This window comes from Schistocerca piceifrons, chromosome 2, assembly GCF_021461385.2.
Source record: "Schistocerca piceifrons isolate TAMUIC-IGC-003096 chromosome 2, iqSchPice1.1, whole genome shotgun sequence".
Classification (NCBI taxonomy): domain Eukaryota; kingdom Metazoa; phylum Arthropoda; class Insecta; order Orthoptera; family Acrididae; genus Schistocerca; species Schistocerca piceifrons.
In genome coordinates this window covers 266,074,884-266,090,376 of record NC_060139.1, presented here as the reverse complement: position 1 = coordinate 266,090,376, position 15,493 = coordinate 266,074,884, and the positions used below count along the sequence as shown (strand labels likewise).

The 15,493-nt window shown below is 41.4% G+C and overlaps 1 protein-coding gene across 8 annotated transcripts in view; it reads left to right on the top strand.

Annotated features, from left to right (window-relative positions):
* The window catches only part of LOC124776297 (NAD kinase-like), a 518,770-nt gene that overhangs the window by 396,975 nt on the left and 106,302 nt on the right, over nt 1–15,493 (top strand). For 7 of the 8 annotated variants that reach the window (XM_047251218.1, XM_047251220.1, XM_047251222.1 and 4 more), the window contains exon 2: nt 10,680–10,763. In XM_047251218.1, coding sequence (XP_047107174.1) covers nt 10,680–10,763 — 84 coding nt within the window. Of the gene's footprint in view, nt 1–8,121; nt 8,157–10,679; nt 10,764–15,493 lie in introns of those variants that run through there. The other variant, XM_047251219.1, reaches the window with a different exon arrangement.

The following is a 15,493-nucleotide window of genomic DNA, read 5'->3' as shown; positions in this document are numbered from 1 at the left end:
CTACACAGCATCCACATACTGAAGTATTCCGCTCTCTCCGCTTTTTCTGAATTAGTGAAAGTTTTTAGAGACGCGTTTCAGTTGAATTAATTAAATGAAACGAAATTCTTGTAATACACATAGACAACAATCGCCGCGAGAGGACAACACTTCATTCGATGGTGGTAGGCGATACTATTACCCCATGGTAGATAATTATATTACCTCACTGGGTTTGTGCTTGACGAAGAAAGGTCCTCTGTTCAATACAGATCGCTCAATGTGATTGTGGCATTTCTTCTAGCACCATCTTTTGAGATAGAATATCTGGGCCTGTATGTGACTGGTGCTGAAACCAACAACGTCATTGCTTGGAGACCAATGACCGAATCATTCTCAACAGTACTTGCACGAAAAATTGCTGCAAGGTACTTCAAATTACCTGTGATGTATCTCAGGGCCGCTTCGTATTCTATTCAAAGGCGAATTAATGACTAAACGCGGTAGGTGTTCGGTCATTGCGTCTCCGAACAATTTGTTGCTGACTCTGCTGTTCCAGAAAATTTATGAATAAATACATATACATGTTGGAGTTCCAAGAAAGGAAATTATTCTTTAAATGACAACAATGAAGTAAACTATGTACTTAAGTTTAATGTTAAAGGCCAGCGGAAAATTACAGCCACGACTCCAAGTATTGTTTCCTTTTCGCCAACGAATACTTACTTATAATACAGATCGCATGGGTCTTTGACAGGATACGAGTAATTTACAGTATCGATTTGAACAACATTTATGTTTACTTAATTAAAGAAAGAACGTGTACATACGTACTAGAGTTACGCTGTACTCTTGACATCAATAAGGAAAAAAATATGTTTTCTATATAAACGTGTCAGTACACTTGATGCATGCAACATCGCTTGGCTTTTGACTTTCGACAGTTTGAGATCTCAGACAGTGTGAGAGGCCAGAAAAAATTTCCAGCGAAAAAAGAAATTATTTGAGAGAATTTTCCAGCATTTAATTGTTAATTGCTCGTATATTTTACACAATCATGATTTTGGCTTTGCAGTTGTTCTCAAGTGCATATTGAAATGTTAAAATATGTCTGACCTGTTTGTGACACGTCATCGCCGAAAAAACATCTTTCTGGTCTTAATAGATCAGTTGTATTACAGAATACAACTAGCCTGTAAGACCAGAAATTCGTCTTTTCGACGATGACATGTCACATAATGGTCAGACATATTCTGACATTTCAACTTCCACTTGAGAATAGCACAAAGCTGAAATCATGGTTGTGTACAATAAATGAACGATTAACATTCAGATGGCTGAAATTTCTTTCAAAAAGTTCTATATCATTGTGGTCTTCCACGAAGGAAAGAAGTTAAATTTTTCGTCTGTCAGGTCAGTACAGTGCTGGTTGTGAGATATAAAATCTGACGCACTTACAGCTCCACCGACACAAGGTGTAAATTATTCTGATGCAGTTTGAATTACCTGCGTTGTCTCGTCTTTTACCGCGTCCACAGTTGGACAAGACCATATTTTCTTGACCACACTACTTTTCGCGGAACACTCACAAAATAAATTTATTTAACAAGGAAATTCTCCAAATAGCCGTGCAAATTGAGAAGTTATTTTATTTTCGCTACCAGTTTCGGCAATTCGATAAGCCATCTTCAGGCCCCATAAGCACCTCTCAAAAATTATCGATTTTTGCATACTGGGACCGACTGTTTCTGGATGTAGTGATTTCTCAACTGCTTTCTTCGAAGACTTGACTTGTCAGTTGCAGTCAAGTCCTCGAAGAAAGCACTTCAGAGTTCACGACATCCACAAACGGACGGCTCCAGTTTGCAGAAATCGATAATTTTTCAGAGAGGGACCTGAAGATGGCATATTGAACTGCCGAAACTGTTAGCGAAAATAAAATAAAATAACTTCTCGATTTACATGGGTATTTCGCGAATTTCTTTGTTAAATATATGACCAGCTGCTGTCCCACGTTCACAATGGATCAACAGAGAAATAAATTTCGTTATCTTGCATAAGTTATTATCGTTTGCAGTTCATAATTGTGTTGCACGTAAGCTTAAAGTCCGGCTGATAGCCTAATTTCTAGCTGTTAATGTCAAATTAACTTTATTATATCTCATTGTATATCATATTGTATAAATATCAAGAGCTCAGATGGAAACCAAGTTCTAAGCAAAGAAGGGAAAGCAGAAAGGTGGAAGGAGTATGGAGTATACAGAGGGTCTATACAAGGGCGATGTACTTGAGGACAATATTATGGAAATAGAAGAGAATGTAGATAAAGATGAAATGGGAGATACGATACTGCGTGAAGAGTTTGATAGAGCACTGAAAGACCTGAGTCGAAACAAGGCCCCGGGAGTAGTCAACATTCCATCAGTACTACTGACGGCCTTGGGAGAGCCAGTCCTGACAAAACTCTACCATCTGGTGAGCAAGATGTATGAGACAGGCAAAGTACCCTCAGACTTCAAGAAGAATATAATAATTCCAATCCCAAAGAAAGCAGGTGTTGACAGATGTGAAAATTACCGAACAATCAGTTTAATAAGCCACAGCTGCAAAATACTAACGCGAATTCTTTACAGACGAATGGAAAAACTGGTAGGAGCCGACGTCGGGGTAGATCAGTTTCAATTCCGTAGAAATGTTGGAACACGTGAGGCAATACTGACCTTACGACTTATCTTAGAAGAAAGATTAAGGAAAGGCAAACCTACGTTTCTAACATTTGTAGACTTAGAGAAACTTTTGACAATGTTGACTGGAATACTCTCTTTCAAATTCTGAAGGTGGCACGGGTAAAATACCGGGATCGAAAGGCTATTTACAATTAGTACAGAAACCAGATGGCAGTTATAAGAGTCGAGGGACTTGAAGGGGAAGCAGTGGTTGGAAGGGAGTGAGACAGAGTTGTAGCCTCTCCCCGATGTTATTCAGTCTGTATATTGAGCAAGCAGTGAAGGAAACAAAAGAAAAGTTCGGAGTAGGTATTAAAATCGATAGTGAAGAAATAAAAAGTTTGAGGTTCGCCGATGACATTGTAATTCTGTCAGAGACAGCAAAGTACTTAGAAGAGCAGTTGAACGGAATGGATAGTGTCTTGAAAGGAGGATATAAGATGAACATCAATAAAAGCAAAACGAGGATAATGGAATGTAGTCAAATAAAATCAGGTGATGCTGAAGGAATTAGATTAGGAAATGAGACACTTAAAGTAGTAAAGGAGTTTTGCTATTTGGGGAGCAAAATAACTGGTGATGGTCGAAGTAGAGAGGATATAAAATGTAGACTGGCAATGGCAAGGAAAGCGTTTCTGAAGAAGAGAAATTTGTTAACATCGAGTATACATTTAAGTGCCAGGAAGTCTTCTCTGAAAGCATTTCTATGGAGTGAAACCTGGACGATAAATGGTTTGGACAAGAAGAGAATAGAAGCTTTCGAAATGTGGTGGTACAGAAGAATGCTGAAGATTGGATGGGTAGATCACGTAACTAATGAGGAGGTACTGAATAGAATTGGGGAGAGGATGAATTTGTGGCACAACTTGACTAGAAGAAGGGATCGGTTGGTAGGATACGCTCTGAGGCATCCAGGGATCACCAATTTAATATTGGATGAAAGCGTGGAGGGTACAAATCGTAGAGGGAGACCAAGAGATGAATACACTAAACAGATAGAGAAGGATGTAGGTTGCAGTAGGTACTGGGAGGTTTTTTTTTTTTTTGTGGGGTTTAAGGGGGCTCAGGTACTGGGAGATGAAGAAGCTTGCTCAGGGTAGAGTAGCATGAAGAGCTGCATCAAACCAGTCTCAGGACTGAAGACCACAACAACAACATATCACATTATTATATCACATATCAAGCATGTACATTTCAAGAAGTATGCTACCTGTATAAACTGTTACTTAAAAATACGTACTAAATGTATTTTAGTTCACGAAAATTATCAGTTATTTCTATCGTGGGCGACGGTGAAATTTTTTTAGATCGAACCTCTCAATTTTGATGTTTACGTGTTTTCCTTCGTTTCAAATTCACTTCTTAACATGGTTATTACTGATTAAAACGAATATTTATCGGAAGAATAACATAAACATAATCAGAATAATATCGCTATAGATATAAACAGTTGCAGAGCGGGAATAGATATTCAGTGATCATTCAGATGCGCAGAACAGAGTTTTGTCCGTAGGCACTCTGCAAATTTTTTATGTTTGGATGGCATTTACTCGCTAGTACAAGTGAATACCGCTGAAACGTCTCAAGGAACACTCGGCGAATATTCTATTTCCATCAGATATACACTGATGGGCCAAATGGTTATGGCCACGTTCGTCCGTCTTTGGGACAAAATACATCGCTGAGTCTGCGTATCAGGTATCCGACAGTTTGTTGGTAGGTTTGTGGCATTAGATGTATACGCACAGGTCATTCAACTCGCGAAAATAACGGGCCGCTGATGACCGTACGCGATGGAGGCGCCCGATAGCGACTCAGATGGGTTCCATAGGATTTACATCAGGAGAATTTGGTCGCCGAGACATCAACGTGAGTTCACTGTAACGGTCCTCAGACCACTGTAGCAACGGTTCTGGCTCCGAGACACGGATAATTATACTGCTGAAACATGACATCGCTGTTGGGTAAGACCTCAAGCATTAAGGGATGCGGGTGGTTCGCAGCTGTCAGCGTGTTCTGTTACTACCACAGGTCCCATGCAAGCACGGGAGAATGTTTCCCATAGCGTAATGCTGCTCCCACCAGTCTGCGTCCATGCGCGCTGCATTTTTCGACCCGCCGTTCATCACGATGATGGCGTCGGTGGAGACGGCCATCGATTTAGTGTAACAAACATGTAATTCACTCGAAGAGCCTACACGTTTCCATTGATCGATGGTCGAATCCCGATGGCCCTGTGCCCACTGCAATCGTAATTGACAATGTCGTTGGGTCATGTGAACAAGTAGTAGTGGTTTGCTGCGGAATTCCATGGTCGACACTGTACGATGAACGGTGTGCTCCGAAAAGCTTGTGCGTGCACCACTATTGTGCTCTTTCGCCAGAGATGCCACAGGTTTTTGTGTTACCAGAAGAGCCAACACCGTGTTACGAGTGGAGGCCGAAATGCACGCGTTTTAGCTCACGCAGGCTGGCGTGAAGAGGGAAGAACTATACTGACGTGAGGTCTGGAACAGGACAAGGAATGAGAATTCAGAAAGCGGACGTAATTAGTTTGATACTTAACTTTAATCCATTAATGATGAACGTCGCTCTTGACGGTACATGATTCACAATATTGTCTGTTCCGAATACATTCATAGTTACTGAATATGGCGCCTTGCTAGGTCGTAGCAAATGACATAGCTGAAGGCTATGTTAAACTTTCGTCTCTGCAAATGAGAGCGTATGTAGACAGTGAACCATCGCTAGCAAAGTCGGCTGTACAACTGGGCGAGTGCTGGGGATTCTATCTAGACTAGACCTGCCGTGTGGCGGCGCTCGGTCTGCAATCACTGACAGTGGCGACACGCGGGTCCGACGTATACTAACGGACCGCGACCGATTTAAAGGCTACCACCTAGCAACTGTGGTGTCTGGCGGTGACACCACACAGGTCACAATCTATCCTACTTTACAGAGCAGACAAGCCTCCGAACCTCACGTTCTGCAGTCGTGGACGTCCAACCATGTAGCGCCTAGTGGTAATTTCATTGTCCTTCTACATCTTTCCGTAGATACTCACGACAGTAGCACGTGAACATTCGACTAGCTTTGCCGTTTTCGAGATCCTCGTTCACAGGCTCTGCGTAATAATAGCCTGCCCTTTGGCAAAGTCGCTTATCTCTATGGATTTTCCAATTTGCAACGCTAGGGTGATCCCCCGTCCGTCTCTGCTCCACTTACATACTTTTGCTACCGCGTCATGTGCCCGCAGCGCCACCAGGTGGCATCCATCGTCGCGGTGGGCAGTGGTCATAATGTTTTAGCTTATCAGTGTATACACGAGTCTCAGAATTCACCCCACAGTTATGTCGAGATTTGCCGGAAACGACAAGTGGTTCGGATTCCACATTAAGCTGTAGGGCTCTTTTCCTCGGTTGTATATCTGGAATAGGTTAGGGACGAGCAAGTCGCAGATGGCACGTCCAGTTAAAGGACTTGCACCAGGCCCTTGAGCCACATGAAGTTATTTTAGTATTAACATTTTAAAAAATTGCACTTAAGGTCTACATTCTGGTACATACATTTAACTTTCGTTTATCCTTAGAGAAACTAAAATATTAATCGCACCCATACATTCTCCGCACATTGTTATGGAATACTATTACGAGTACTTTAAAATAAGCACACTTGTTCGGAGGTATGAATACTTTAAGTCTAATGTTTGATACTATACTATATAAATATTATCTGTATCTGAAAATTTCTCGAAATGTCGAAACATTCAACGGACTGGCTGGCAATACACTGCCACACTACTAAATTAAGCTAGCGCTTGTGTCGCGAACGCGTGGGCGTACTGTAACACAAATATGCACTACTAACTTATATTAACTGCTGATGGACCGTCTAGATGTTTTCCAGAACATAAAGCGCCTCTTACTAGCGCGGTAACTACATTCGCCCTTTGTGATACTTAGTTATGAAAAGTAACTTTTCGTGTACACATATTTCGATTTGCATTCAAAGCAGCAGTAAAATATTCACCATTCCTGTTGCTAATAAATACATGTGTAAAACAAGGGCAAACACATGTAAACTGAAGTTTCGCTCATAGTCAAAAAGCGGTCTGAGGCGCCTTGTCACGGTCCGTGCGGCTGCCCCGGTCGGAGGTTCGAGTCCTCCCTCGAAAACATGGCTCTAAGCACTATGGGACTCAACATCTGAGGTCATCAGTCCCTAGACCTATAACTACTTAAACCTAACTAACCTAAGGACACCACACACATCCATGCCCGAGGCAGGATTCGAACCTGCGACCGTAGCAACAGCGCGGTTCCGGACTGAAGCGCCTAGAACCGTTCGGCCGCAGCGGACGGCAGTCCTCCCTCGGGCATGGGGTTGTCCATAGCGTCAGTTAGTTTACGTTAGATTAAGTAGTGTGTAGGCTTAGGAACCGATGACCTCAGCAGTTTGGTCTCATAAGACCTTACCACAAATTTCCATAGTCAAAATGTGAATAAACAGCAATTTTAGAAGTGTAAACAAGACACTTTTAATAGTTACTATTAAAATCAGTCTTGATCTCTAATTTATTTATTCTGGCAACCGGTTTCGACCACACCTGTGGTCATCTTCAGACGAAAACACTGTATGAGCAGGAGCATCCTTCTGGTGGTAAATCACTGCTCCTGCTCACACAGTATTTTGGTCTGAAGATGACCACAGGCGTGGCAGAAACGTGTTACCAGAATAAATAAAAAAAAAGATTGTGAGCAAGACTGATTTTGATAGTAACTATTAGTAATAACATTGATCACTGTCTGCTCCCACGAGGTATTCAAAAGTAACACTTTTAAACAGTCTGAGGTGGCTGTATGTACTTACTTCTCCGTTTTAAAGAGTAACACTTTAAATCATAATGAGAAATCACCTATTTGTATTTTGTAGTTTACTATGAAATTTTTGAAATACTGTTGTCACTGAAGGAATAATCGCTGTGTGCTGACCGCTTGCGCGGATTCTCTCTGTTGAATCTAACATTCAGTAACATTATAGTGGTATCGTTATATACATGGGATAAAAGAACATATTCACACATAAATATTTCGTATTAAATAAGCTACCCAAAACTCGTATATGAAATTTCTTCACTTCTAGTGATCTTCGCAGACTGGAATGAGCTACTCTCGGTAGGACAGAAGTGAACTGCTTGCCAGAACAAGAGCAGCGAAATCTGTTTGGCGTTGCAAGTCTGCTTTCTTTGGCGAAGTAATCTCATAGTCTTGGCGCATTGAGCGGTAGTGTGTTTCTTCTGTCTCTTCGCTCTCTGTTGTTATGGAAGATCTTTGCACGTGCGGTATAGTTAACAGAGTGCTTTGAGCTGTAGCTCTTAATGTTAGAGAATTTGTGCTGAGACAGTGTTTCGTGCGTAAGAGAACGTTGCAATATGTCTTTTGACACATTCAGGTATATGAAAGAGTACCACATGGGCGATACGTTTATTGTACAAGTGTAAGTTATGAAATTTTGGCTTTGAGTTTGTAGTGCATACAGAAAGATTACTTTCTTCACACTTAATCTGATGTCGTGTTACACTCTTGTAAAAATGCATTACTAATTGAGTTTGAGATTACGAAGTATTATCGTAGATAATAATCCCGAAAACCATTGTATCGTAGCGTTGGCTGACGGATGTGGGTAAAATGTATTGGCTTACCAGACGTAAATATGTTTCGAATTTAGTTGCTAAAAAAAGTTTCTCTGCGCGATTTGTGTACGTAGTTCTCTGAAACGCGGCCTTAGTAAAAAATATATAAGGTAACGAGAAGTCTAATTTAACTGCCGGAACCGCAGAATAGTGTGTTTATTTAGTGTTGGAAGCTTGTAAACATTAAAGATGGCGATGTCCGAAGACACAAATCCCACTACCGGCCGCGTTTTCCGATCTCATTGTTTTCTAATCACGAATTCAAATTTCCGTTCAATTTGACAGAAAGCTAGAGGGTTTAATATTAAATAGAAATCATAATTTTGAGAAGTACTTAGTGATTTTTTTGCACTATTTTCTCAAGGACCATGGCACGAACTCGGAAACAAAAAGCCGAAGATAACCGCCTTCATATTGAAAGTTTCGGCCATTCTTTAGTGATGATAAATGGAACAGATTTGAAAGTACCCGTGTAGGTTAACGTGCATTTATTTATAAATGACAAACGGTGACCACAATACGTCCTGTTAAAGTGACAGCGAATATGGTTATAGTTACCAGCCGTGACAAAAGAGGCTTAACAGCTTTCTCAATCCAAACAAACCTTCCCAGCTGTTTTTTCGGAACAGCCGTTTTTCATTTTCGTGTGTGGAGATCATCTTACGCTCAATTACATATTGATTCCTGTTTATAACGGGAATTCTCTGCATGTTACACTTTTATGCTGAGGTAATGCCCACACCTAAGCTGCAGAATGAAAACCTTGAGCCGACAAATCCTAGATTTTGGTTAAGTTCTTGAGTGAGTTCTTTTAGTTAAGAATCATAGCCCAGTGGAAGCAGAATAATTTATTACGGCAAATGAAAGAGGTACTTGCAGTTTTAAGAAATGTTACGTTCCGTGTAAAGGTTGCTGTAGTCTGATTTCAACTATTGGCATCAGACGTTTGACGTCGAAACTTAGGGCAGTTACCAACAGCACACCTATCGCCGCGGCTATATAAAAATCGGTTGAAGGTCTCTACCTCCTACAGATGTCACGCAACGTATCAGAAATTCACATATATTAACCTGTAAAGTATATTAAAGGATTTGAAAAAATTGTTCTTAATTTAAATTAGGATTAGAATTATGTTGATATATTTTTTTTAACGAAAGAGATTACCGTCTGGGACACAACTTCACCTTATCACGTCATGACCCAAAAACTATTGAAGTCATTGAAATAAGTATTTTTCGTAGATTGCCAAAAATACCTCAATCGGCAACGGATCTTTCCATAGTTGCGTATCGTATCGCATTACATTCGCTGCGTTAGCTTCGGGGAAATAGCACTTTCTTACAATTTTGTCAATATTCGGCTCGTACCGGATGTGAAGTTTAAAGAATTCCTCTCTTAAGAATATCACGTGAAGGCAAGGAGATTAACGTTTGGTGGTATTCACCCTCAAAGCATCACAAATCATTTCTTAATTTTAATACGGCCAGGATTACTTTTTTCTTTGAATACGTATAACACTAGCGCGCCCGGAATGAGAGGTGGCAGGCAAAATGTTTTGTGTAGCGGAAGTAGCAATACAGAGGGAGCCTACGATGCCTATCTCCAGTTGATGAATTAGTCGCATCTTTCAAATGCTGACTTCCTTAAATCTGACTATTAGTCGACTAATTGATGAGGTTACGCGCAGTTCCTAGTAAATATTGTGGTGCATCGTCATGTCATGACTCCAGTGGTAAGCTATTATTGATCACTCCTTTGTCGGGAAATAAGACTTGCTCGCATTGACTGGACGTCCACGCTCTCCTCTTGAAGCGTTTGTTGCTAATAACGAATAGCGTGAAAGTGGACAGGAAATACAAAAGATCAGTATAGCATCTGAGGCTGAAATAACCAAGGAACGTAAAACGAGTGAGGTGTTCATTTAAAAATACTGGTGGACTCGACTCGACATAAGATTCCGAAAAAAAATCAAGGTCAAAAGTGCGATTTTTTTAATGATAATGGCTAGAAGGCCGGTGTTGGTTATTAATACTTAACTCAAAGTATTTAGTTTTATTAGTGATGGCCGACTGCTGTTCTGTGTGCGAGGTTTGGAGTTGTCCGCCAGAATGAGGTAAGTAGCGCTTTGATTGCCGCAGGCAACAGCTTTCAGGTAATGAGCGTGTATCGCGCCCCGCAGTCTGAGGATCTGTCGGTTATCTGCGCGGCTGCTGATACCCGCGCACTCAGAAGAGGCCGTTATCTGGCCAGTCGCTAACTGGACCCATGTTCTGCTGTTGCAGGCGGACGCGGTCGCTCAATGCGCCGTCCCCCATTCAGCAGTTCGGCCCCTGCGGGCGCATCATGAAGAATTCCGCGATGGTCATGTAAGTACTCTCTTCTGCATTCTCTTAGTAAGCAACGGAGACCATGCTCTCCATTCAAAATGTTTTCATGTAGCAGTTTTCAGACGTATTCACGGACTTTCAAATGGTCGTGCAGGTGTGTGTGTGTGTGTGTGTGTGTGTGTGTGTATGTGAGAGAGTGAGAGTGAGAGAGAGAGAGAGAGAGAGAGAGAGAGAGAGCGCGCGCTGATGGGTTTAAAGCCAAAGCAGCGTTACGCCCTTTCGTTGGCTGCTCCTGCCCGCGGAACGTAAACGTTGCACTGTCACGTACTATTGCCGCAAACCAAGCCGGCACTCGGCGCGGTGGCTCATGGGAGCGACCGTAAAAGCATTTACTATTCACCATCAGACACCGCGCCGGGTGTCTGCTTGGATTGCGCAGGTAGCAGTCACGTACGCTGCAGCTATTGATGTCGCAGCGCACGAGACGTGCAGCTGTGTTTCTCTCCCTGCCGGTCGCTGACATCTGGACGAGACCCGGTATTAAGCTGCAGCACTAATGTATCCTCCTAGCCATAAAACGTCAAATTACGTGTTTATGTGATTAGTAAAAAGGAAGAAACAGCGAAAAAAAAACTTCAAATGATATTTCGTAAAATAGTAGTAATATTTCACTTAAATGACGCCTCCGCTTGCCCCCCCCCCCCCCCTCCCCGCCCACGAAGAAATATCTCAAATTTCATTCTTTGTTGATGTTGAAAATTACATTTCATTAATTTGTAGACACTAGTTATGAAATTAGGTTAGTCTTTTATGTTATTTCCTACTAGGTGCCTTATTGACAGTGGGCGTCTCAGCCATGAAGTAAGAAAGTACACACCTTCTACCGCACAGCACTTTTTATAAAATTCATTACACTTTCGCTCGTCGTGTGAGGAATGGACAGTGTACTCCCGTTGGCAACGAAAGGGTCTTGTAACTGAAGATACGACATCTGTGGCAAAATAGTGCCCCAGTTGTTTTGCCAATAATATTCTTTTCCCAAGAAACCTCTCGAAAACGTTAAACACAGTGTGCTTCTTGGTGGCTTCTAACGTTTTTCTGCAAATGTGTTTTACCGCGTTACTCAAGAGTGGAGGGGTACAATGGCGGGACAGACGGTGTGATTGTCGAATGACATTTGAAACAACAGCTCCGCGTGTCAATTTAGTATTATACTTATTGCAGAAACTTGAAGAAAAAACTGACAATGTAAAACACACGCACACGTGGTTGCCACAAGACACATACATTTTAGGACAGCAACAAAAGACAGAAATACTACACTGCATAGAGATTAGTATCAATATTTTACTTAAACACTTCCCCCAAATGTTTATGTTGCTAAATACAGTACTAGGCAGGATTTCTGGCCACTTTAATGGCGTTTGCACTGTCAACAAGAACAGAACCCCTCTCCAGTGGTGAAATCTCTTCATAGAGCTTGGATAGCTATATTCGTTCTCTTGCCGCCCCCCCCCCCCCCTCCTCTTTTCATTGGCAGTTACATATTCTCACTCCGTTGTTGACACTTATATGCACTATTGCCGTTAAGTAGCTCCGCAGGATCTTGCAACGACTCCGCTAAGGCTGGTATTACACTACCGTATTTCTTTGACAAGGAAATATGATCAAATATTCGTCAAATTTCTTTGACAAGGAAATATGATCAAATATTCGTCAAATTTCTTTGACAAAGATCTTTGACATGGCGCTAGAAAGGGGTATTACTCTGTCTTTATATTTTTCATCAAATTTAAGATGGCGGATAACAACTTGTTTTTGTGCGCTGCAGTACCACAGTTGCATTGTGTGTGTATTTGGATGAAAAGCGTCGGAATAAAAGCATTGAGCAAAATTTTATACCAAAGCTGCAAGTGGAGGACGTCAACTCTTATATATAAATTACTTACGAATGGATGAAGGTATATTCCAGTATTTGCTCAGTGAAATGGCTTCTCATATTACAAAACAGAACACTCCCTTGAGAAATGTTATACCTGCAGAAGACAGGCAAACTGTAGCACTGTGATTTCTTGATATAGGAGAGAGCTACTATAGTTTACAACACAGCACTCGAATATCACATTGCACGTTAACCAAACTAATTCCAGAAAAGTGTGAAGCGATTTATAAAGCACTGAAGGTGAATAAATGTTTAGTACACTACATGGGCAATAGGAGCAATTTTTATTTTTGAATAATTTAATTAATGGGATCAGTGTTCCAACAACTACAAAATTAATAAAAATTACGAAACAGATGAAGCACTTTTTAACTTGTGGCTTCCAGAGTTCAAAACTAGACAAAATACAATGGAAAGCTGAGAAAGAATGTTTTATTTTAGTGTGACCACATCCTCTATTCCGGCTTGCTGAAAATCTGACTGGACGTTTCCAGAGGAAGAGGCGGATGCTGTATCTGTGGTTGTGGACGTATGTCGCCTGCAGCATATTCCACCTGTTCATCAACACACAATTAATAGCATGCACTGTGCCCCTTGCTCAACCCTCCGCCCTAGGCGAAGCAAGTTTGAGTCGAAGGAACACACCAAATTTGCAGCCATGTTTACAGACACTACAGAGACGTCAAATGGTTGTAGCGACGCCAGCGCTCCAAGCGGTTACATTTTACATTGCAGTGAACAAGACGAACGACTTTTCTGATCAAATCTACGGCGAGGTTCTAGATTTGTTCATATTTATTTGATGACAGGAGAGATTTGACAAAGTTCCCTAATACATCATCAAATTACTTTGACATAAATATTTGACATATCAACTTTGACAAAGAAATATGACAGTGTAAGACCGGCCTAACTGAGCGCCGATTTGCTGGACTGCGGGCACAATCAGCATCAATATTATCTACAATCTTCCGTTTGAATGGTTAGCGTCGTACTTTATACCCAGTGACGGTAGAATCCTTTTTACCGATGACAAGTGATTTTTCTTCAGGATTCCTTAAAAATTTTGACACAAAGATCATTACGAGTGCTATATCGGGCCTTGTACCACCAGCTAAACACGTAAGACAGCCAACTGCTTTACCATTGGTCAACTCATCTGGCTCTAGATATTGCTCGTTCGGATTTGACACAAGATGTGACCCTTGTCATGTTAAACCGTCGCAGAATGTCTTTAGCGTTACTTTCTCGATTAATTTCTGCTGGCCCATTCTCCTGACATGCAATATTTATAAATATCCTACTGGCTCATCAGTAACCTTAAACTCATCTTGAATTTCCCTTAGGAAATATTCAATGCCCGTGGAAAACTTCAGTGCCCATCTTCTTGCTTGGAGATACTAATCCATCATCGACATACAGAACTAGCATGAACTTGTCGTTGCAGTCTTGTCGACAAAACAGGCTCTGATCTACCGTACTTCCCACAAGCCCAAGACTCATTAGAAAGTCCTTGAACCATTGATTCCTGCACCTTGCTGATTGTTTGCATATCCGATCAGTCCCATTGTGCCAGTTGAAGATGCCAGTTGAAGACACTCGCTAGCAGTAACACTCAAACTGCTCCAACTGTATCGTATCTAGTGACAAGGCTAAACGTTTCATTATAGTCAATACCTTCTTGTTGACTGAATTCACGAACTGATCTTGATTTGTAAATTTTTTGTTTATTTATAGACGCAATCACATGTTTATAACACTGTCATAACCGGGGTCGGCCATACAATGGCCATCTTCAGATTCTAAAGGCGGCATACGCTGTCAAACAACGCATGGACCTGTGTTCAGTGTATGCCGCATTTAGAATCTGAAGATGGTCATTGTATGGCCGAAACCGGTTATGACAGTGTCATAAACATGTGATTGCGTCTATAAATAAACAAAAAATTATAAAAGAATCAATCACGCACTCCATAGACTAAACGTCGTTTTCCATGATCTTGATTTGTAGCGACCAATTTTACCATCGGCTTCACGTTTAATTCGCCAAACCCTTCGGTTTGTAATGGGCTTACGATCTGGTGGCAGAGGTTCCAAAGTCCACATAGCATGTTCCTCCGATGAAACGATTGCTTCCTCCATTGCTCTTCTCCAGTGTTCGTAGCCTACAGAATTACTAACTACTGCCTTCATCATTTCAATAACATGCTCTGGTTTCTTCAGCTGTTGCTGTTCCCCAATTCTCTTTCACTAGAACTTGCTTCTGCAGGTTCTTTAAACACATTTGTATCATCTTCATGATGAGTCTTCGATTATTCATAGCGCATTTCACTTGGGAGTAATACCAATGTCATTCCAGTTGTCTCGGGTTTAAAACAACTTTTCTCCGAATAATCCGTTTTTCTGGTTCAATCCACACTCGAATGCCACCAATGCCCTCAGAGTAACGGACACACTTCCCTGTTTTCCTTTTTCTTTCGCTTTTCCAGGAATGGGAAAAACTCCTCGGCTCAAAAATATGTTTACTAAGCTGCATCATCTTCCCAGTGAATACCTCGTAGGATGTTCTACCATTCACACGATGTGCAAAAGTTCTAGTTAACACGCAAACAGCCGTGTTCATCGCTTCTGCCCACAAAAACTTACGCAGGCCCTGAGCTAGCAACGTGTTTGAGTTAGTTCCACAACAGTTCTGTTGGTACGCGCTGCACATCGGATCATCTCTAGACTAAAATGGTTTGTGACGACGAGTTGTATAACAGTTAATTTCATCAAGTCTGTAACTTCAGTATTATCAGGTTCTCGCCCGCCATCACTCTGAAATGCT